Source organism: Odocoileus virginianus, chromosome 27 (assembly GCF_023699985.2).
Source record: "Odocoileus virginianus isolate 20LAN1187 ecotype Illinois chromosome 27, Ovbor_1.2, whole genome shotgun sequence".
Taxonomy (NCBI): Eukaryota; Metazoa; Chordata; class Mammalia; order Artiodactyla; family Cervidae; genus Odocoileus; species Odocoileus virginianus.
The window spans coordinates 34216624-34238828 of NC_069700.1; the positions used below are offsets into that span (position 1 = coordinate 34216624).

Consider the following 22205-nt stretch of genomic DNA (forward strand, 5'->3'; position numbering starts at 1 on the left):
GTGGGCACGCCAGGCTCGGGACCTTCCCGGGACCCTGCGCCCGCCCGGCCTCCCACCTGGGCACGGTGGACCCACTCTTCCCTCAGCCACCAACCTGACAGCCCCCGAGGGCGACTCCGCCGACAGACCGCCATGCACCGGGCCCCGCCACCAGCGCCGGCCCCGCAACCCGCCTGCGCCATAGCCCGCCCGCCCGCGAGCCGCTTGCCTGGCGCGATATCCAGGTTCCAGGGCCGCCGCACTTTTTCTCTCCTCTCGGTGGGCCTCCACCGGGCCCCGGAACCCGTATAGAAAATACAGGGCAGGCTCCACCCCACACCCCGAGTCGCAGCGGCCGCCGTCTCACTTATCCCGGTTCCCGGGCCGCTGGAGCCCGGGCGGCCAGGGTCTCGAACGGTGCCCCTCAGAGCCCCGCCCCGCCCCGCGAGCCGGGTGACGCGCCGCCCGCCAGGCTGAGCGCCCGGGGAGGGCGTGATGACGTCACGACGCCCCGGTCAGGGCCTGGGCGCGGCTCGCGAGCCGGGTCGTCTCTATAGCAATAAGGAGCCGCCACCTGTTCCTGAAGAGCGGACTCGGTCCACCTGAGGCCTGAGGCGGGCGCGGGGAGGAGTCCGAGGCCCCGCGGGCTCTGCGCCGTCTCGTCGGCCGCCTGCGGGCGTGAAGGTGCGCTCCTGGTGCCGGGGAGGGCCGGAGGGACAGATTGTGAGGGAACCCGTGCCTCTCCTCAGGGCTCAAAGCCGCCAGGCGGCCTCCTGCGCCTTTTAGGGTCCTGAGGCGCTTTGCTGTGCGCAGTCCGCACGCACTGCCTGCGATCTTCGACCAACCCCCTGAAGGAAGCAGCTGCAGGTATTACTAGCGCCTTATTGAAAGGGACGACGTCGAGGAGTCGTGAGGGGCTTGCCTGTTTAGGGAGTGCGCCCTGACGGCCCTCTCGGGTTCTCTACTCTCATTCCCCCGTCAGTCCCACCCCCAGCCTCAAAACCAGCTACTGTTGACTCTCGTCGGTTCGTTTCGGGGTGAACAAAGCCAGGCCCTTTTATGGTTTCCCCCTCTTACCAGGAGGGACTGTGATTGGAGAATTTTCAGACAAAGTGAAAGAGAGTGAGCTTTTGGTAAAAATAAATAAAAGAGAGAAGTTAGATGAGGAACTGGTAAAGGTTGCCTCTTAGAGGAATTGGGTGACTAGAGGAAGGAGGTGAGAAGCTTTACCCTCTCTACCCTTTTAGACTTTTAACTCGTTTTCTTTTGTCTCCTCTCTCCCCTCCCCCCCAAAAAAAAATTTAACTGAAAAAAATTTTTTTTGGAGAGAGTGTTCCAATAGAAACGTTTACAAACTACTGTGTTTGGGGTCTGTGGCAGCTAAAGATGCCATAGGAGGCATGGGTGATTCCTTTCCTCCCTTGTCTGTACAAAGCTTAACCACAAAGCCTCCCTTTCAGTTTTAGATATTCTCTGTTCCGCATCTTACTAGTTTGGGCACCACAGTTTATAGTTCTCATCAAGTTCTCAGCTTAGGGGGGCAGTGAGTGACAATTGATGGCCTATTCTTGTGGTTAATAATTAATCCTTTCTATATGCTGTGTGCTCAATTGCTTCACTCATATCCGACTCTTTGAGACAACCAGGCTCCTCTGTCCATGGGATTCTCCAGGCAAGAGTACTGGATTGGGTGGCTGTGCCCTCCTCCAGGGGATCTTCCGGCCCAGGGATCAAACACCCGTCTCTTATCTCCTGCACTGGCAGGCGGATTCTTTACCACTAGCACCACCTGGCAAGCCCCAATCCTTTCTATACCTCCTGGTACAGAAATAAGCAGCCTGACCTTTAAGGTGCTCCCTCTCTGTTCCTTTTTGGTGGAAGTTTGACAAGTTATTTTATTAATACCTAGATAGAGAATATAGTAGCTTGACCTGTAGCATAAACTTCTGGATAGACATAGAGCAGAGACTAATACTCAGGTGTCCTAATTTGTACCTCCACCACCTTTCTCCATTATAAAAAATACACCTATCGTTTCTCATATTCCTTGCAGATCCTAATCTGATTGGTAATCACCTGTCCTCTTACACAACAAAAACTCTGGGAAACCAGTGTCTGAATTTGAAGTATTAAGATTCTGATGGTGGGTAATTTCAGGTACTCAGGAGAACTGGGGAGGAATATAATTTGGAATGCAGGATTGAAGATCATTTCTAGCAGCTTCTGTCCTACCTTTGAACCCCATCTCCACAATATACCATATAGGCTGGTGTGGTCTTCAGACATTTTTTAAAATGGACTCCATAAAAGAATTTTAAAGAACTATGTACCTCCTTGTTCATTCCTAAGTTGACACCTAAATTTTCCATCATATAAATACTTGTAGAGGATATAATTTCTGACTTACTGCAAAATTTTATGTTTTAAACTGAAACCATTATATCATTCTTAAATGCATCTAGTGGACTTCAAATACCTTAGTATTTGATGCCCACCAGCATCCATTTAATAATATATGAACAAGTTCTTCTTTAACAGAAATTTTAGATGGTTCCCTTTATTTACAATTTATTTAAATTTTGTATGGTTCCTTTTCTTATTGATCTCCTAATTCACTTCCCCTAGAAATTTATCCTAATTAGTATATTTGTATACATTAAAGTCTTTTATTGATCACTTACCTTCTTTGCAACAAAATTGAGTATATATTTAAGTTTGTTGCTTATGACCATAGGCTTTGTTGTAAAGTTTCTTGTGAATCAAATTGTTTTTACACAATTTATTAAGCAACATAAATATATTACACATTTTTATAACTTGTGAAACTGAAAAAAGTACAATTTTTATTTTAAATGTGTCTGTTAATGAGAAATATGGTGTTTCTCCTCACTTAGTTCAGGTGTTCCTGGACTAGTATTACCTAATGGTGGAAGGAGATAAGGTTCAGTAACAATTCTCTATGTGTGCTCAGTCATGTCCAACTCTTTGAGAACCAATGGACTATATAGCCTGCTAGGCTCCTCTGTCCATGGAATTTTCCAGGCAAGAATACTGTAGTAGATTGCCATTTTCTACTCCAGGGGATCATCCTAACCCAGGGATTGAACTCATGTTTCTTGTGTCCCCTGCATTGGCAAGTGAATTCCTTAGTGCTCTGCCACCAGGGAAGCCCAACAATTTTCAACCTGGTTTTTATTTTTATAGACATAAATGTTGAGGAATGTTCACATTGGGAAAGGAAGAGACTGTTAAAATGATATCCCTAAAGCCGTTGAACTACTTCTAAATTACATGTCAACAATCACAATTCCTCATAAGTGTCCCATTACCAAATAGACTTCTCCTTTAATTTTATTAAAAATTTTATTTAATTAAATGAATTGGAAACCACTGATCTTGCAAAAGGATTTGTTAGTCATTTGAGTATTGATTTCAGTCTTATCAAAATAATCATGTCATCTTTTCACTCAGAGGCAGCTAGTTAATCAGATACTGATTTTCATACTTCCTTGTCAATACAATTTTTTGGATAAAATTCTTTTTTTTTTTAAGATATTCAAATATGTCTCAAGTTTTATTAAGATTCTCTATAAAAACATTTATTCACTACTGAAAATTGAAACAGCACATCAAAAATTTTTATTACAATGCTTTGGCCAAACCAACCAATGTTTCCTTTACATTCCTTCCACAAGTTAATTTGTTTCAAATTCTTTTTTTTTTTTTTTTCAGAGTTCTAGGACTTTTAATTTGTCCCAAAATTGCTGAAGCAAAAATCATGATAAAACATTCTGCTTCCCTTTACACCCCCCAACGCAGAAAAAAAAAAACAACAACTCCGTAGGAAAAAAACGGTTTTGTACATGGGAAGAAACAATATAAATTCAAAACTTACAGATAAGGGTTAGCTCTATCACTCATCTCTTTAAAAAGTTTATACGAATATCCAGTCAACACAAATTCTTGATACTGAGTTTCATCTTACAGGGAACTTCAGGCTTATGAAACAGGCATTACCTGAGACATATTAGTATTTCTTTGTGTCAAATCAAAGTGGAACTAAAGTATATTCAAATCATTTCAAATACAAGCTACATAGATTCCTCATAAGTTAACCATATTAAGGTAGAAGGAAATGCAAGAAAAAAAGACCAACTTATAATATCAGTTCAATTCAGTTCAGACGCTCAGTTTTATCCGACTCTTTGGGACCCCATGAATCGAAGCACGCCAGGCCTCCCTGTCCATCACCAGCTCCCGGAGTTTACTCAAACTCATGACCATCGAGTTGGTGATGCCATCCAGTCATCTCATCCTCTGTCGTCCCCTTCTCCTCCTGCCCCCAATCCCTCCCAGCATCAGGGTCTTTTCCAGTGAGTCAACTCTTCGCATGAAGTGGCCAAAGTACTGGAGTTTCAGCTTCAGCATCAGTCCTTCCAACAAACACCCAGGACTGATCTTTAGGATGGACTGGTTGGCTCTCCTTGCAGTCCAAGGGACTCTCAAGAGCCTTCTCCAACACCACAGTTCAAAAGCATCAATTTTTCAAGGCTCAGCTTTCTTCACAGTCCAACTCTCACATCCATACATGACCACTGGAAAAACCATAGCCTTGACCAGACGGACCTTGGCAATGTCTCTGCTTTTTAATATGCTATCTAGGTTGGTCATAACTTTCCTTCCAAGGAGTAAGCGTCTTTTAATTTCATATAGGTTATCAAAATACTGGTACAGTCTTTCCCAAGCTGCTTCATAATGATCCTAAAATTACCAGCAAGAAAAAATAATACAGGAATAAGGTTTATGACTCATTCAACTCTGTGGCATAATTACTGTATGTTGTGTTGTAATAATTCTCATAATTATCCTTGGAAGGATCTCTGTTAAACCAGCAGAAACTACAGGTACATTGAAATCTTCACACTCTTGATTCAGTCTCAGTGTCCTCCTCCTGCTATAGTTCTCTTTGGGAGTCAGACCAAGGAACTCCTTTGCCATAGCAAAGTCTAAGAGATTCAATCAACCTTTGGATCCTGTATCTCTGCTCACTCAACAGTGTCCCCATGCCTCTCCTCTTAATTGGTTTTTTTCTCACCAGGAAACTTCCCAATAGGTTGAGGTGGATCTTCTGGTAGATATGACAGTTTGATACCAGGATTGAGAGTCAAGTTACTGAGTCAAGTTCTTTGTTAACATTTCAGAGCATTAAGAGGCAACTGGCATTGCTTGGGAAGCTTCATCCATCAACATTTTAAGATACTTCAGGGTCCAGGTTGAGTTATCCTCAGATGAATCCATTGGGAGTCTAGTCACAGTTTGAATCTCCTCCTAGGTCTTTGGGTTCCAGTAGAAGGCGATGCTTTAGGCTCAAACTGCTACCAAGTAACCTAGAAAAACTATCAGTTCAGTCGCTCAGTCATGTCCAACTCTTTGTGACCCCATGGACCGCAGCACACCTGACCTCCCTGTCCATCACCAGCTCCCAGAGTTTACTCAAACTCATGTCCATTGAGTTGGTGATGCCATCCAACCATCTCATTCTCTGTTGTCCCCTTCTCCTCCTGCCTTCAATCTTTCCCAGCATCAGAGTCTTTTCAAATGAGTCAGCTCTTCGCATCAGGTGGCCAAAGTATTGGAGTTTCAGCTTCAACATCAGTCCTTCCAAAGAACATTCAGGACTGATTTCCATTAGGATGGACTGGTTGGATCTCCTTGCAGTCCAAAGAACTCTCACAAGTCTTCTCCAACACCACAGTTCAAAAGTTTCAATTCTTCGCTGCTCAGCTTTCTTTATAGTCCCAACTCTCACATCCATACATGACCACTGGAAAAATCATAGCCTTGACTACAGTCCTTTGTTGGCCAAGTAATGTCTCTGCTTTTTAATATGCTGTCTAGGTTGGTCATAACTTTTCTTCCAAGGAGTAAGTGTCTTTTAATTTCATGGCTGCAGTCTTTCAAAATCTGCAGTGATTTTGAAGCCCCAAAAAATAAAGTCTGCCACTGTTTCTCCATCTATTTGGCATGAAGTAATGGGACCAGATGCCATGATCTTTGTTTTCTGAATGTTGAGCTTTAAGCCAACTTTTACGCTCTCCTCTTTCACTTTCATCAAGAGGCTCTTTAGTTCTTCTTCACTTTCTGACACAAGGGTGGTGTCATCTGCACATCTCAGGTTATTGATATTTCTCCCGGCAATCTTCATTCCACCTTGTGCTTCATCCAGCCCAATGTTTCTCATGATGTACTCTGTATATCAGTTAAATAAGCAGGGTGACAATATACAGCCTTGACGTACTCCTTTTCCTATTTGGAACCAGTCTGTTGTTCCATGTCCAGTTCTAACTGTTCCTGACCTGTATACAGATATCTCAAGAGGCAGGTCAGGTAGTCTGGTATTCCCATCTCTTTCAGAATTTTCCACAGTTTATTGTGATCCACACAGTCAAAGGCTTTGGTATAGTCAATAAAGCAGAAATAAATGTTTTTCTGTAACTCTCTTGTTTTTTTTAATGATCCAGCGGATGTTGGCAATTTGATCTCTGGTTCCTCTGCCTTTTCTAAAACCAGCTTGAACATCTCAAAGTTCATGGTTCATGTGTTGTTGAAGCCTGGCTTGGGGAATTTTGAGCATTACTTTGCTAGCATGTGAGATGAGTGCAATTGTGCAGTAGTTTGAACATTCTTTGGCATTGCTTTTCTTAGGGATTGGAATGAAAACTGACCTTTTCAAGAAGAACTATAGAGCTGAGAAAGAGGAATAAAAATGCAGGCTGACACGCTGTGGTGAGAGAAGAATTCACTGGTAAAATTCTTTTATCATTACATGTTTTCAGCATCATTTTATTAAAATATTCAAGTGCAGATTCATATCCATATGGAAAATACCTACCATTTGTAGAACCAGCAAAGTCAGTCTTCATTTCAAATCAGACTTACTTTCTGTTAGGAAAAGGTCTGACTTTATTCTTCAATTTAAACAAATAATTAATACTCATTTTAAAGAATATTATAAAATCACTGGGAAATAAATTAACTGTAGCTTATAAAATAGGTTATTAAAAGTCAGTCATGATTAAAATTATATAGATCTAATATTAATATAAAAACCATAAAACCAAGATGGTACTTTTTCTCATTGTATAATTTGTAACAGTGCCATAAAATGTATAGCTAAATCTGTTAGTTAATTTATTAAATGAGAAGTAGGATAGAAGGTGTGTTAGTTAGTCCCTTGGCAAATACAGGTATCTACTTGTGTTGAACTCATGTCTGGCTTTTGGGAACAATTAGAGAGTCATGTAACAGAAGAAAGAAAGAACTCCAATAATTTTGTTATATTTCATGATCAAACTTATGTATTTAATAAAAAAAGGGTTTTGGTAGGAAATAATGGTTTGAGCAGCTAACAGTTTCATTTTTTTTGTTAGCAGGTGGTAGAAAATAGGAAACATTTTCTAAGATGAAATAAGAGTACTGATTGTAATGGAATATTTTGTTATGAAGCGAAAAAACAACTCCTTCCTTCTACTCCTCAGGTTTTTACACTCTGGGCCATGCATCAAGATTCAGTGTAGGTGAGGGAAACAACCTTTCCTTTGTAAAGTAAGACAGGGACTGTGGTGAAAGAGGAGCTGGAATGAAGATAGCATGAATATATATATGCTGGCTGGCTCTCAAACAGATTAGTTTTAGGGAAGATCTCTTACAGAAGTTGAGGAACTGGGGTGTTTTTGCTTAAAACTCTCCTCAGATTGATTTCCTTGCCCACATATCCCTTGGAAAGTCTTCACATATTTTAGGAAGATTTCCTTGGAAAGTCTTCATGTGCCTCACTTTAAAGATTGCTTGATATAGACAGACCCATACTCCACTGGTCGTGACTATACTTTATTCTAGGACATAATTGCAAGTGTCCTAGAGAGGAGGAGTGGGCTTGGTGTGTTTGGAATAGAAGAGGATTAGGAAAGAAGTCAGAGAAGATGACCCCAAGTTGGTGTAGTCATTCACTATGATCCTGGATATGGTCCTCAGCTTTGCAATTCTAAAAATGTGATTTTTGTCAGTCGACACAAAGGTGTGAATCAAACTTACAGGAAGTTAACGTATGAAATAGAATGCCATTGAGTTAATTTATACTCATAATCACCAAATAGACTGGATTCTATCTCCTTGTGGCAGATCCATGTGGAAAGGTCAGTTGTAATCAGTCTTACATGAGGAATGCAGATCTTGAGCATGGCTATTATTATCCAGCTATGATAGCCTAATACTCGATGATAGGCACATAATAGGAGCTCAGTAACTGTGGAATAGAATGCACCCATGTACTTTATAGATGTGTGTTTTTTTAGATGCATAGTTTTTGATCGGGTTGATTTTTCCTTGTTCCTCTTTAATGGCTATATCACGGAACTGTTAAATCCAATAAAATTTCATGTCATGAACATAATTGCAACAATCATCTCTGAGCCTAGAAATTGAGACTGTTCATTTTTAAGAGATTAGAGATTACTTTCCCAAGACCTATGTACTAATGTTGGTAGTGGCTTAATGATCTGTATTTCAGAATATTGTTTGTGACCAAGAGTGTACTGCATAAAAAGAAAACCTTGGTGACTCTGTGTTGGTACTTTGCTAGAGATGGGGCATCTAAACTAGGAAGGTGAACCATGGTTAGATTTTTGTTGTTTTTTATGTGGACCACTTTAAAGTCTTTATTAAATTTGTTACAATATTGCTTTTGTTTTACATTTTGGGCTTTTGGCCCTGAGGCATGTGGGAGCTAAGGGATGGAACCTGCACTGCCTGCATTGAAAAGTGAAGCCGTAACCACTGGACAGCTAGGGAAGTCTTATGGTTAGATTTTGGGGACTATACTATGATGAGCAATGATACTCCAAATTTCTTGCAGTCAGGATAGTTCTCGATACTGCTTTTTAAAATAGACAAGCCTTTTCAGATTCTAAAATCATTATGAATAAGAAGGATAAGTGAAAAATTGGGATAAGTCCTGTCTGAAAGCCAGAAGACACATTTTCTCCTCAAAGCTTTTTTCAGCTCTAGGGTAAACTATTGAGATAGGAAAAGATGCCAGGCCGAGGAGTTTCATTTAGTATTTTAATAATAATTATAAAAAGGACAATACAAAATCCAAACATTTCTTTTTACAAGTTCAGATACATTTTTTTCCCCAAGTGCAAAATACTCTATAAACTGCATCATTTATTGTTGTGTAGGAGATGCTTACTATATCGGCAGCAGTGGAAGGTAGATATAAATACAAATACTTTGAGATTTCTTCTGCATTAAAAACGAAAGCCTCCCACATGGTAATGATTATTTTCTGAAACTTAAGTTCAGCTCACACAGAAGAATGTTTTCGGTTTGTCTAAACGGTTATAATCTGTGTTGTCTAGATAAGCTGATAACAGAACTGGGGGTTCTAGTCCCTGTTATCATATATTTTTGTAGAGGGTTCCTAGTCCAAATAATGGCCCAAGGACAGAGTATGCTACCTTTGAGACAAATCAAATTTAAGGATATCCTTGTGTTGTTTGCTTCCACTTTTCTCTTACAATGCTTAAGAAAGAAGCCAAGCAGGTTAACATTATTTTCTGCTTATGGTCAGTTATACTTTGTCTCCCTTTCTCTAGTTTGAGCCTGTTATGTTGAGGTTAAGCAGCAAATACAGAAGTTTCAGCACTCTATGTTTTCTGACATTTTGAGATATGGCCCCCTAATCTCCAGTCACCTCAAACATGTGTATGGAGAGAACTTCTCAGATACGAAAGCTTTCATTAGGGCTAAAGACCAGGGCTATATTACTGAACTTTCAGCAATGAATCTGAGCCTCCAACACCTCAAACTGATCCAGTCCTGAGGGAGTCAGAGCAGTCACAGCTTGATGTCAGCCTCTGGGAATTTGTAGGCCTGGGGCAGGGCAGTTCAAGTCCAGGCTCTGGTCAGTTTTCTCCTGACTTTGTTCCTCTAGGTTTTGGGAATGGGCCTGGCCCAATAATACAAAAAGATGGAGGAAGAGAAGTAAAAAGAGATTGCCATGTTGCTGAAGTCGTGCCTTTCTGATATGCATCACTTGGTGCTTGGAGCCCTTGCAAGAATAGACTCAAATCAGGACAGGTTTTTGTAATAAGATAAATGAGGCCTCAGTTATGCAGGGTCAATACTGTGACCCTACAAATACCTCCTGGCTTGCTCATGAAGGGTTCCCATTTACACTATCTTCCTACTTCCCTACACTGATAAAAACCTCTTTTTCTGACCTGTAAAGGCCTAGAGAGTCTCTGGAAGTGAACTCCTCAGTCTACTAACTCTTTGTTTCATTCCCCTGGGCCTACAGAAGCAACATTGCCTGGATTCTTAACTCCCAACTTGGACAACCTAAATTATAAATCAAATTTGGTGGACATGAGTAGGTCTTCATCTGGTCTCCAGGATCTCTCTTGACATTAGTTAAGAAGCTTGGTTGTCTGTACTTTCCATACTGTGGAAATAATTTGTAATGCCCAGAAACCATGGAATAAACGGTTAGAGGAAGTGTGTTTCTGTGTATGGGGTGACAGGAAAGGAAAGGAGAGCAAGGAGCCAGGCCCTGAAGGCATGCATTGGGAAGCACTCTGGCTTTGAGAGAGATGCAAAATGGTAGGGAGAGAGGAATCAGAAAGTTATCCTAGCTTCCAGTGGAGAATGAGGATGGTCAAAGTTGGTTAAAGCAATTTTCATGGCATTTCCTGCAAAGTGTGGATCCTTCTACTAAATGACCTGCTTGGAAGCAACCCTTTTGTATCTCTACAGCAGAATCTTCTTTGGCCCAGAGAGACAAAGGCAGCCAGATGCTCCACCCCCAGGCCATGGTGTTGGCTAACGGATGTCAGTGGATCTAGCTGTGACATTGGTTACCTATTGCCTAAGGTTGGTGAATGCTACTGAGTTGGGGCGGGAGTCATGGTGGGGCAAAGGGGAGCACATGCTGGTTCCTTTATTTACCGTTGAGCCTCTTTGAGGAACAATAGCTTGAGATAGTCATTAGAAGTGAGTCCTAGCAGTCAACTGTTAGCTTTTGATTGAATAGGGGTATGGTACAGCTTTGGGGGAACTAGAAGGAGCAAATGGAAAATAATTTTACAGGCAGCAGTGACTGAAGTTGGAGTGTGTGAAGGATCTGGACTTGGGCATGGACTTGATTCTTCTTCCTTTTGAAAAGCAGTAGTTGAGGAAGCTAGGCTTGAAGTCAGCTCCAAGAGGAAATGGCAAACAGGGGTAGGCAGAATGGCCAAGATCAGGCAGACAACTCCATGCCTGGCTAACTGTCCTATTCTTGGCTCCCACAGCCTTGTCTCTGGCCTCAGGGCCCTGAGTCAGCCTGTCCCCAGGGTTTGGTCCTGGTCCTCTTCCACAGGCACATCAGGGGAAAACCAGATGAGAGCAGGGAAAAGATGGAGGCTTTCCCTACGTGGGGTGGAGGATCACTGACCACTTCCATTGGCCTCTACAATCTTGAGGTCCATGCTGAATCCATGGAGGCACAGGGATGGTGGGATTGGTTTGGCAAACACAGGTCCCTCTCCTGACTGCTCCACCAGGTTCTACACATCAGATGTCTCTGCTGGCGGAGAAGAGACAGATCAGATGCTCTAGCACTCAAGGCTCATGAGATGCAAAACCTTTTTTCTTCCACTCCAAACATACACTCTTCTCTCTTGGGCAGCTATAAATAGGGTTCTAATAGAGGAGAAAGAAACAAAAACAAAAAACAAGACCAGAAAACAAAAACCCCTCCCTCTAGTCAACATAGAAAGACTCAAAATGATTGCACTTATTAGATGTGGACAAGGTGGGCAGAAGGCTCGCCACGTGCACACATTCCTCTTGCTGCCCATGGCCTGGGGCCAGAGGCAGGTGGCTGTGGGCTGGCTACAGAGCGGGGTCCTCTCTGGTGGAGCCCACAAGCCATCCAGGACTGCAGGGGAAAGACAGCTCTGGGGGCAAGGCCCAGACTGGCTTTGGGTCAGCAGTCATGTTTCTTTAAGGGCAACACTTAGCATGGGGGTGGGGCTCCCCCAGGGAGCACTCAGGTGGGAGTAAGGGAATGGCTGGGCCAGAGAAGACAAGTAAGAAAAGGGATTAGTGTATGAGGCTGGCTTCCAATTGTTCTGTAGTCTAGTCCTTTAAAGGACACATCTTTTTGTTTTCTTTTTTGGGCGATGCTTGAAAACTTGGTTTCTGTGCTGCAGAGAGAGTCTGTCTTGGGGAGCAACAGCGGCATATTCAACATGGTAATTCCTGCTGCTCTTCTTCATTCAGTTGGTGTCCATTAGCCAGTGGTGTGGGCCTTTTGTAAGCCCTCATGCATTGGACCCCAGGCAGACATGGGCCAAGAAGGAGAGGAGCTGCACATAGACAGGAAAGTTGACTATGTGGGCGGTCCAGGGCTCAAACCAGGCGTCCCAGAGGACGAGTGCTGGCATTAAGCCTGTAAGTCAAAGGCTTCTTTGGCAGAACCCTGGGCTGTTAGAATATCCCTGGTGGGGGCACAGTCAGGGGACATTTTGGCTCCTGACTAGCAAGGCACAACCTGTAACAGCAGAAGCCCCTCCTCCCCCTCCCCCAGTAGACCCACTTCCTTCATGGGCCTCGAGCACCCTTCTAAGCTGACAGTGCTGAGGACGTGGGCTGGTGAAATGGGCAGTGTGGCTAGGGAGGGGAGCGGCATACCATCCCTCCACCCCTCGGGAGAACACAGCCAGCACTGAATGGCTTTTTCAGGAACATGTAGGAAGTGAGAAAGTAAAGACAAAGAGCGAGGCCAAAGGAGACATGGAAAGGAAGCTAGAGGAACAGAAAGGGAGAGCACTTAGTCTATATGGAGATTTTTTTTCCTCTCCAAAAAGAGAGATCAGAAGGAGTCCCTCATCTGAGGGTGGGGGCTTCGAAACCTGGGTCTTGGGCCTGGGGCACTATTTGTAGGGCCTCAGGAAGCTGGAAACTTTGGAGCGGAGCAGCTTGATGAAGGACTTCGGCAGCATCTCCTTGTGCTTCTCTGTGTACTTGAAGTAGTTCTGGGGGTGGGCCAGCACCTCGAAGAAGGCCTTAATGAGCTTCTTGTCCTGCAGAGGATGGCAAGTGGCAATATCAGCATCAGTGTCAGTGGGTGGGAAAGAGGAACACTGGCCCCTACCCAGCAGCAGCCCCTCTTGATGCTTAGTAGGCATATCCAGAAGTGAACTCTGGATCCCATCCCACCATCTGTTGCTCCTTAGAATTCTACAACTCTAGTCAGTGGCAGTTCCATCCTTCCATTGCTTAGTCGCAGTCTTTGGAGCCATCCTTGACTCCTCTCTCTTACTCACAACCACAGCAAAACCTGTTGATTCTACCTTTAAATATATACCTTTAAATATATCCAGGGTCCGACCGCTTCTCACTATCTCCACAGCTACCACCCTGTCCAAGACCATCATCTCATTTGGCAATGGCTTCCTAACTGGTCTCCGTACTTCCACCTACTTTTGTCCTTCTACAGACTGTTCTTTCTCCCTACCCCCAGCAGCAGCAGAATGACTTTTTGTTTTTACTTAGATCATGTCCTTTTTCTATTCTAAACACTTCTCTGGTTTCTTTATGACTCGGTAAAGCTGAATCCCTTGCATGCCCCATCAATGGGATGTGATCTGTGCCCTGTTGTCTTTCCCGTATCCCCCCCTTGATTCTTCCTTGCTCTGCTGAGCCACACTGGCCTCAAGGTTCTTGAACATGCTGTATGGCTCCCATGCTCCTGAGCTTGGAATGATCCTCTCTTGATCTTCTAATAGGTAGCCTTTTACCTCATTCAGGTCTCTTCTCAGAGGCCTTTCCTGACCACCCTGTCTGAAACAGCAATATCATGTGTGGAGAGCTTACTGGGTGCCAAGCACTGTGCATTAGGACTCAGCTCTTCTGGCTTTTGAGCTAGTGTTCTTCACATTGCATCAGGAGATTTTTTAAAACAGGAGGTGGAGCTTCCAGCCTCTTATCTCGACTTTAATCAAAATGGTACCTCTGCTTTATGCATTGGAGTTCACAGCGCATTTGAAATAAGGATTCAGATGCTCTAAAAATTTTTGAGAAGCATAGCTGAAATATTCTTTTCTGTCAGCCAGTTCTAGGAGATTTTTGTCATTGTGTCTAATTTTGATAATAAAAAATTATTTATCATAAAATAACATTATTTTTGCATTGGTAGTTTATGAAGGATAATACTGTGACTAGGACTATAGTTTCTTCAGTAAGATATTCTCAAACTGGGATCCATGGATCTGAGTATCCAGACCACCCTTCAATGTTGGAAACATTTCTTTTCCTTTAAAAGAGGTCTATACTGAATTAACCCTGAGAAACGCTGAACAGGAGCACTGTTTTTCTCGGCGAACTGAGGAGGGAGCTCCCTGCCAGGGAAATGCCAAAAGCATCTTTCTAAACCTCAGTTTCCGTATATTTCTTGGTGGAAAAGGCAGAGGACATTTCATCTCCTCATCTTCCCATTCTCTTCCCCCAGAGTGTAAGACAGTACGGCTGACACTGCAGTCAGATGGGTTTAGGCTCAAATTCCAGCTTTACCACTGGGGCATGTTCTCTAATTCTCTGTGCCTCAGCTTTCTCATTGGTTAAGGTGAAAGGCTTTTTACTAGGAATGATGCAAGTATCTACTCCTTAGACCTGTTGTGTATATCAAAGAGAATATTCAAGTAAGCACTTAGCATATTGCCTGCCCATTGTTACATGCTCATTAAACACTGGCTGTCATTATTGATAATATTCACTCGCCTTTAAAATTTCCTGGTGGTTTTCAGATGCATAGAGCCGGCCATCTCGAACAATGTCTTCTACCAGCTGCTCGTAGTCCTCTGCAAAGTCCGTGAAGGGGAGGGACTGATGAGTGAGAACTCTTCCTCCTCCCTTTGAGACCCTGGAACCGCCCCTTCCTCACCCACCTCCCTGGCTTTCCTGCCTTTGCTCACCATCATAGGTAACATAGGGGATCTGGAAGCCACGGGCGCTGTTGGCTTCACTTGTCTTGAAGTTGATCCAGAGCTTCCTAGAGCGGGCTGTGAAGGCGATGGGGCGCTCATAGGTCTGGCAGGTCTCATAGGTGGTAATGGAGGATGGGGAGGCTGAGAAAGTAAGCAGCAGGTCAGGAGATAGCAGGGCAAGCTCCCCCAGTCCTCCTAGAGCGAGGACTCAGGCTGACAGAGGCCTCCCTCATATGTGTAGCTCCCCTAGCCCCCTCCATACACCCATACACATATCCTTTCTCATGGCCCTGGGCTTGTTCTTTGACACCCAGGCACTCACACAGTGTGAAAAATTTAACATTTAAATGGATGGAATTGCAAAAATACTAGAATAGGAAAGTAACACATTTAACACTATTGGAATTCTCCCAAAGCTGGCTTTCTTAACTCTGCCCTCCATTGAACATGTAGCATTCATTGCTATTTTCCTTTGCTCCCAAGGCCTTACTCATCATTGCCCCAATTCTTTCACCACCAATTTTCTCTCTCCTGCCCCCAACCAGATATGGACTGCCCTTCCCTGGCCCAGCTCTGCAGCCACCCACAGTTCTTTCTCATGACGAGGACGTCCCCACACTCGTCCTCAGATGGCAGGAAGATCTCGGGTACCACGATAAGAATCTTGCGCTTGGGTGGGGGGTTGATGTTCCAGACGCACTCCACACCAGCTGGGTAGTTGCCTGGGTAGTTGGGGGACTCGATATAGCCAGTGAACTCACCCAGCTCCCCACCACACTGGCGATCTGTAGCCAAGCCCAGTGGACAAAGCAAGAAAGAGAAGGGAAATCAGTGGGTAAACAGGTTGGGGAAATTGAAGAGTTCTGAAGTGGAAATCAGACACATGGAGTTCATCATCTCCTCCAAGTTCTGGGTTCCCCTTCCTTCCTGCCCTTTTAGTACCTTCTTGCCTCACTTTACCTGTCCGTACCACCCTACTACCTGTCTCCTTCCCCTCCAGGGAGAGGGCACTTCAGGGCCCAGTCCAACACTGTTGTTGAACTTGAGTGTGGGTGGGCTGGGGAGAGAGGGAGGGTGGGACTGGCCTGCCTATCCACCCCCTAGCCCTGCTCCGTGCTGGTTCACTACCCTGCCCACCTCCCACTTCTTCCCATGCCCACTGCTCCCAGGCCTCTCCACCCCATTTTCCACTGCCTGGCCTGCCACATACTCTTGCACTGGGTCACACTGGTGGAGCCATCAAAGTCAGTGCTTGTGTTTCCTGGACAGCGGGTGCAGAAGTTCTGACGGAAGTCAGGCTGATAGGAGCCCATGGCGCAGCGGATACAGCGGTGGATGCTGGTGTTGTAGTAGTGCCCAGGGGAGCACTGGACTGCAGGCAGGGGGGAGGAGCAGGGGTTACGATGGCAGGCAAGCAGGAATTCTTGGGCAGGGACACGTTCATCATACAGAATAAACAAAAGACACCAGAGTTCCTTCTGGAGTCCCAGCCTTCCCTAATCACGACAGAACTGAAGCCCAGGAGAAAACAAACTAGACAGAGTGGTTGGTTACAGTGTCAGTCCTGTTCTTTCCGGCACTAGCACAGCCACACACCTATAGAGGAACTTGTTTGTAGCTTTGAGGGGAATGTGGCACCACTTTTCCAAAGCAGAGGGTTAAGTGGAACTGTTACGTATTCCGCAGTTCCCAGGCTTGGGACAGGTGGAGGGTCAGGATGGGTCCTGTGAGTAGGATGGTGGGGTTGGTCATGCACCTGGGCCTTTAGTGGCTTGGGGAAAATGGTAGGCAGCATACTTGGGTCTACTCTGGGAACCTGGAGAGAGTTTGGGAGGTAGTTGGGGCTGGGGATCCTACCAGGGTGAGTAGCCCACTCACCCTTGGTGTCACAGTCTTGGAAGGAGATGGCTCCCTCGTGCTTAGTGGTGAGGCCTCCACCGCACGGGAAGCACAGGGTCCGTCCTGCTTCAGGTTGGTAGGTGCCACGTGGGCACGGCTGGCAGGGCTTGAACCCATCTGCAGAGTGTTGGCCAGGTGAGCACTGACCTGCAATGAGCCAAGGGCCCAACTCTGATGGGTGTGGTCCTGGTTATCCCCACAGGGTCACCCAGTCTCAGGGGACAGAGGCACACACAGATAGGACGTTGACGAGGAGAGTGGCCTGGAGCCTGGGCCTGCCCTTGGGAAGTCCCATGCCCATGGGCGTCCCAGTGCCCACCCTACCCCACTCTGAATTGTTTGTTCCCCTGGCACCTGCACATGTGGTGACGTTGGTGGCTCCAAGAGGCCCGTGGGCATCACTCCCAGGGCAAAGGTCGCAGGAGAGCTGCCCTTCTCTCTCCTGGAAGGTGCCCGCTGGGCATGGCACACACTGCTCCGTCTGGCCGTGGTAATACGTTCCCTGCGGGCAGCTGACTGAGGGAGAGTCGGCCGCGCTAGCCACCCACCCCCACCTATTTCCCACCACCCGGGTCTGGGGCTCCCCTACCCTCTCCCCCAGATTCAAGGAGAATCTCTTGGTCTGGGGACAGACAGAATCCTGCTTGGGAGGCTCAGGGGCCAAAGGCATGTGCAGGGGTTGGTAGCTCCACATGATGGCCCTCTAGATCTCAGTCTGGGACCAAGGAGGGGAGGATGATGGGCAGGAGGGTCTTGGCTGCCTCATACCTTGAGAGATGTAAAGTGTCCTGCTCTGAACCAGACCCAAGCTGAGCCTTCCCTACTCCCCGCTCCCCAGCAGCTCCCTTACCACACTTGGCCCCAGAGCGGTGCTGCCCAGGCCTGCAGGCCTCCACTGGTTCAACTCGCTCCCCAGCCGCTGGGCCTGGCTTGTGGGCCAGCTCATAATCGAGGCCTGCCAGGCGCAGTAGGAAGCGGTCCTGGTTGATGGACTTTCTAAGCATCTTCAGGGATCCTTTTAGCCGCCGTTCCATCCGCTGTCGGAGGCAGGGCAGCCCACAGCTAGCTGGTGATGGATGGTGTTGTGAGTTGGAGAAGAAAGAGAGAGTGGTTGTGAGCAGGAGGGCGAGGGAGCAAAGCAAGGAGCTGGGAGGGGCATGGGGAGAGGACTGGGTCCTCAGCTTAGCTTTAGGCAGGCTCTGCCCTTTCCTTTCACTGCCGAGACCTGCTGTTTGCCCACCTTTGCCTTCCCCTTTCCATCCTCCTCCCAACGGTGTCCCCAGTCCCACCTGTGGTCTCTTCGGCTCTGACTTCTGCCTCCAGTTCCAGAGTGAGCCGAGTGACTTCCTTGCCTGGAGGGGTCCGGGCCCGCCGGCCCTTGCCCTTCCGAGAGGAGTCACATTTGAGGTGGATGAAGGTGACCTGGCAGTCAGAGCAGGGGGCGCCACCTAGGGAAGAGGCCTTGTCAACCTCAGGGGCACCCCCTGGAGACCGTGTTCTCACTCCTGGCTTTCATTTTTCCATCCCAACCCGGACAGATCTCATCAGATCTTTGACTGTCCTTTTGGTCTAGGATAGTAATTAGTGGTGGGGAATATCCTAGGACTTCCTTGGATCCTCTACCTGCAACCTCTTCTTCCCCTGCTCTGTCCAGAATTCAGGGTGTCAGTGGGTTTTTGGAGCTCTCACTAAGCTGAGGAGTTGAGGGGTGGGAAGGTTTGGTGGCCAGATAGCCCACTGGAGTGGGGTCCCCAGTCCAGACCTGGCCCTGTGATTCTGCTAGTCTCTTCTGTTTTGCCTTTGTTTCGCAGGTGCAAATGGCACTTGGCGTCTTTGATCTTGAAGGAAGCCCGCTGTTTAACCGTCAGCACTGCAGCCTCTAGAGGGATGGCAGAAGCTCAGCACAGCCTGGGGGCCCCGTGAGGGTGGGGGCGGCCATTGAGGGTATTGGGAAGCTGGGGCTGGGGTCTTGGCCAGAGGAGAGGGGTTACGAAAGCCAAGAGCATCAGATGTCAAGGGCAGAGGGAGCAAGGCAGCAGGGCTGGATAAATAGTAAAGAAGGGGATCCAGGAAAAAGTAAGGCCAGGAGGCTTAGTAAGGAAGGGAAATCGGGATTAATAAGCCAGAGAGTAGCATGAGACAAGGCATCTGGGCTGGTGCTCACCATGGCAGTGGTTGGAGTTCGTGCTGTTTCCCGCATGGCTAGCTCGGGCTGGAGCAGCCCTGGGGCTGGGGATGCCACAGCTCACGGTGAAGCCATTCTCTGACTCTGAGAGAAGGGAGCTGTCACAGCTCTGACCTGCCCACTCCCCTCACTGGTTGAAGGAATCCAAGGGAAGCAGAGGAGCTGCCTAAACAGCCAGCATTCCTCTCTGCCAGCCCTCCAGCAACCTCCTCTATGTACCTGGCAAAAACCGGGCCCGGGATGGGCAGGTCAGGGCACAGGTGTCCTTCTTCCCAGACCGGTTGCAGCTGAGCATGGCTTTTGAGGCACCAGGACTGCTCTGACACTTCACTGGCTCTAGGAAGGGGAGAGAAGCCTGAGGAAGAGAGGCTCTTCCTCTGCTACCCACTCTAGTCTGTCAGTCAGGTGTGTAGTTGGAGGAAGAGAATGAGCTACATGCAGAATTGCAGTTGTACATGGAAATGGACAAAGGAGTTATTTACCGGGAACTCCATGTCTCAAATGGCCACATTCTCCATCCCCGACTCCGTCATACCCTAACGCCACGATTTCCAGGACCCCAGCGACCCCCTACCCTGAAACTGCAGTGCAAGCTTCAGCCAGCAGAGGGCGCCACCCACCTGTGCAGTCTTTCCCGTTCCAGTGCAGCCGGCCCTGGCCTGCTGGGCAGGTACACTGGTAGCTGCCAGGAGTGTTGACGCAGCCAAAGCGGCAGCCTCCCCGGTTGATGCTGCACTCATCCACATCTGGGGGAAGGAGGCGGGAGACACAGACAGACAATGGGGGGGGGGGGGCGGGGGGAGGGGGGAGTAGGAGCCAGGTCGTGGGCAGTGAGTGGGGGGCCTTTGGTTAGAGTTCCAGGTACCCTAAGATGATTCCCAGTCTGAGAAGAGTTCAAACCTAGGACCTTCTTCCCTTGTCTCTGTTCTCAGTCCAAAGAAGGACTGAGAAGGAGCCAAACTAACAAAATTTTTAAAGCTTTCCATGCCTACCTAGCAGAGGAGTTGTAATCTGGGGGCTAAGGATGGGAGGCAAGGGGCAGTGATGGGGATGGGAGATAGAAATTTTGGAAACAGGATGCTGTTCCCTGATACCCCAATGTCTCTACTGTCTTCATTTCTCCCATTTCCTCATGATGGATGTAGACATGGCAAATGCCCCTGGGGACCGCCCACAGACACAAGCCACCTCAGGGGCGTGTTCAGCTGAAAGGCAAGGAGGTGAAGGGCTGAGGGTCAGAGGTGCCGGCTTACCCCCACAGTGGGTGACGCCATACAGGAGGTAGCCATGACGGCAGAGGCACTGGAAGCTCCCTGGCGTGTTCACACAGATATGGTCACAGGTCCGATCAAAGGAACACTCGTCTATATCTGGAAGAGCAAGGTTTCAAGCCACTGCTTCTGTCTTGGGGCCACTTGACCCTGTGACTCCTTGCTCAGGTGAAGGGCCCCAGGGAGGGCCTTGGCTCTCTCCCTCAAACTGAAGAGTTCCTACCTCTGGCCCAGCCCTAAGATCAGTGACTCAGCAATGCCTACCCACCCCCCTAAGCCCCTCCACTTGGAGTCTTTGAAGTCAGGAACTTTGAGATCTGTGCCTGTGGATTAGGGCTGCCATGTGTGGTTAGGCTGGTCAGATTCTGCCAAGGATGTGAACTGGGGTGAAATCCACCCCTCCCTCCTTGTTGAGCCATGTACCCCAGAAGGGCCAGTTTGCCAAGGGGAAGGAGCACATTTGCTAGGTCACAGCACGACACTGCCTATGGAGACTCCCCACAGTGTCCTTTGAGCATCTCAGACTCTGGCCCTCTGGCCTCTGTGAAGCTCTCCTACCCTAGAAACTCTCCAGAGGCTTTTCCCTTGGCCCAGGTCTGCTCACCCTGGCAGTTCCTCTCGTTGATGAGAAGCTTATAGCCCTTCTTGCAGCTGCATTCGAAGCTGCCCACCGTGTTGCGGCAAATGTGGTCACAGCCCCCGTTGTTCAAGCGGCACTCATCTATGTCTGGGGAAGCAGGACAAAATAGAACCAAAGGTAATACTGAAGGCTGGGGACAAATAAGGAGACCAGCGCCTCCCTCCCTCCCTTGCAGAGACAGAGAGCCCGGGTCTGCCTCTGCTCCTTTTTCCCTCCCATCTGTTCCTTCCCTCTTCAGGATGTCTGTGGCCGTTACTAATACCTTGTTTCTTGGGTCTTAGAATGGGAGAGATGGGAACTGGTGTCAGACGCTCAGGGAGTGGCCTAGAAGTAGGTGGGCATCTGACCTACAGGGCTAGTTTCTGCCCCCTCATTCTGCCGTTGATGGCCCCACTCCAAAAAAGCTGGTGGACAGGGTTTATCCCTTCACTCTCCCCCCCCACCCCTGCCTGCCGTAAGAGCCTTCGCGGGCGGGGGCGGCAAAGAGGTGGAGACCCAAAGGGGCAGCGTGTCAGAAAGGAGGAGCTGGGAGAGAGGCCAGGCGGGAGCACCTCCAGGAAAGCCAGCGAGACTGGGGAGCTGCTGGGGGAGGGCAGGGGCCAGGCAGGGGGTGGACCAGGGAGGTCTGGAGAGACTCAGGCCTGAGGCAGCTTTCAGCACTGAGAAGGGAAGGAGGGGGCGTGCGAGTGGCTTCCTTCCTGAGGTCAAGTTCCCCAAGCTGGTGGCAGACAGGACCCAGGCTACTCACCCTGACTTGGGGGAGGGGGGCAGAGAGGGCAGTCTTCCACTTTACTCTCAGCATACCTGTCAGCAGTCCTTCCTAGCAGCAAACTTCTCAACCCTGGCTGTCTGACCTGCTGCCCCAGCCACATACGCCCCCACCCCACCCCAGCCCAGCCTCCTCCCTGGTCTGTTTGCCAGCTGCTAGACTGAAAGGCACAAAGGCGCCCAGCCTTCCTCCAGTCCCTCCACCTTGCGACCGAGGGACACAGATCTGATGAATCATTATTTTCAGTATGGCCACCCCCCCTCCGTTTTCCTCCCCATTCCACCTTTCCCCTAAACCTGGCTAATTAAAAGGAGAGGGAAATAGAATGGACGATGTGGGAAATCCTACCATAATAGTAGCTAACACAGTGTCTACCATTTGCCAGGCACTGTTCTAAGACTTCGCATGTAGTTTATATGTAACTCGTTTAATC

General features: G+C 47.6%; 2 protein-coding genes and 1 pseudogene across 9 annotated transcripts in view; all 3 read right to left on the bottom strand.

Moving 5' to 3' along the window:
• ZNF76 (zinc finger protein 76) overlaps positions 1 to 395 on the bottom strand; it is a 28406-nt gene extending 28011 nt beyond the window's left edge. Inside the window, exon 1 of one of the 5 annotated variants that reach the window (XM_070456562.1) lies at positions 209 to 395. The gene's annotated coding sequence lies outside the window, so the exon portion shown is untranslated. The other 4 variants (XM_070456563.1, XM_070456559.1, XM_070456561.1 and 1 more) reach the window with 4 other exon arrangements.
• A 4182-nt stretch (positions 396 to 4577) lies between these two features.
• On the bottom strand, positions 4578 to 5277 carry LOC110134298 (developmental pluripotency-associated protein 3-like; annotated as a pseudogene).
• Positions 5278 to 9085: 3808 nt separating this feature from the next.
• The window catches only part of SCUBE3 (signal peptide, CUB domain and EGF like domain containing 3), a 36083-nt gene continuing 22963 nt past the window's right edge, over positions 9086 to 22205 (bottom strand). For 2 of the 4 annotated variants that reach the window (XM_070456556.1, XM_070456554.1), the window contains 15 exons: positions 20968 to 21090; positions 20346 to 20462; positions 19713 to 19838; positions 19312 to 19428; positions 19072 to 19176; positions 18670 to 18786; positions 18197 to 18355; positions 17758 to 17973; positions 17262 to 17423; positions 16887 to 17054; positions 16219 to 16380; positions 15596 to 15793; positions 14997 to 15149; positions 14803 to 14882; positions 9086 to 13106 (listed from right to left, as the gene is read on the bottom strand). In XM_070456556.1, the coding sequence (XP_070312657.1) occupies positions 12957 to 13106; positions 14803 to 14882; positions 14997 to 15149; positions 15596 to 15793; positions 16219 to 16380; positions 16887 to 17054; positions 17262 to 17423; positions 17758 to 17973; positions 18197 to 18355; positions 18670 to 18786; positions 19072 to 19176; positions 19312 to 19428; positions 19713 to 19838; positions 20346 to 20462; positions 20968 to 21090 (2153 nt within the window). In that variant the 3' untranslated portion in view covers positions 9086 to 12956. The remainder of the gene's footprint in view (positions 13107 to 14802; positions 14883 to 14996; positions 15150 to 15595; positions 15794 to 16218; positions 16381 to 16886; positions 17055 to 17261; positions 17424 to 17757; positions 17974 to 18196; positions 18356 to 18669; positions 18787 to 19071; positions 19177 to 19311; positions 19429 to 19712; positions 19839 to 20345; positions 20463 to 20967; positions 21091 to 22205) is intronic. The other 2 variants (XM_070456555.1, XM_070456557.1) reach the window with 2 other exon arrangements.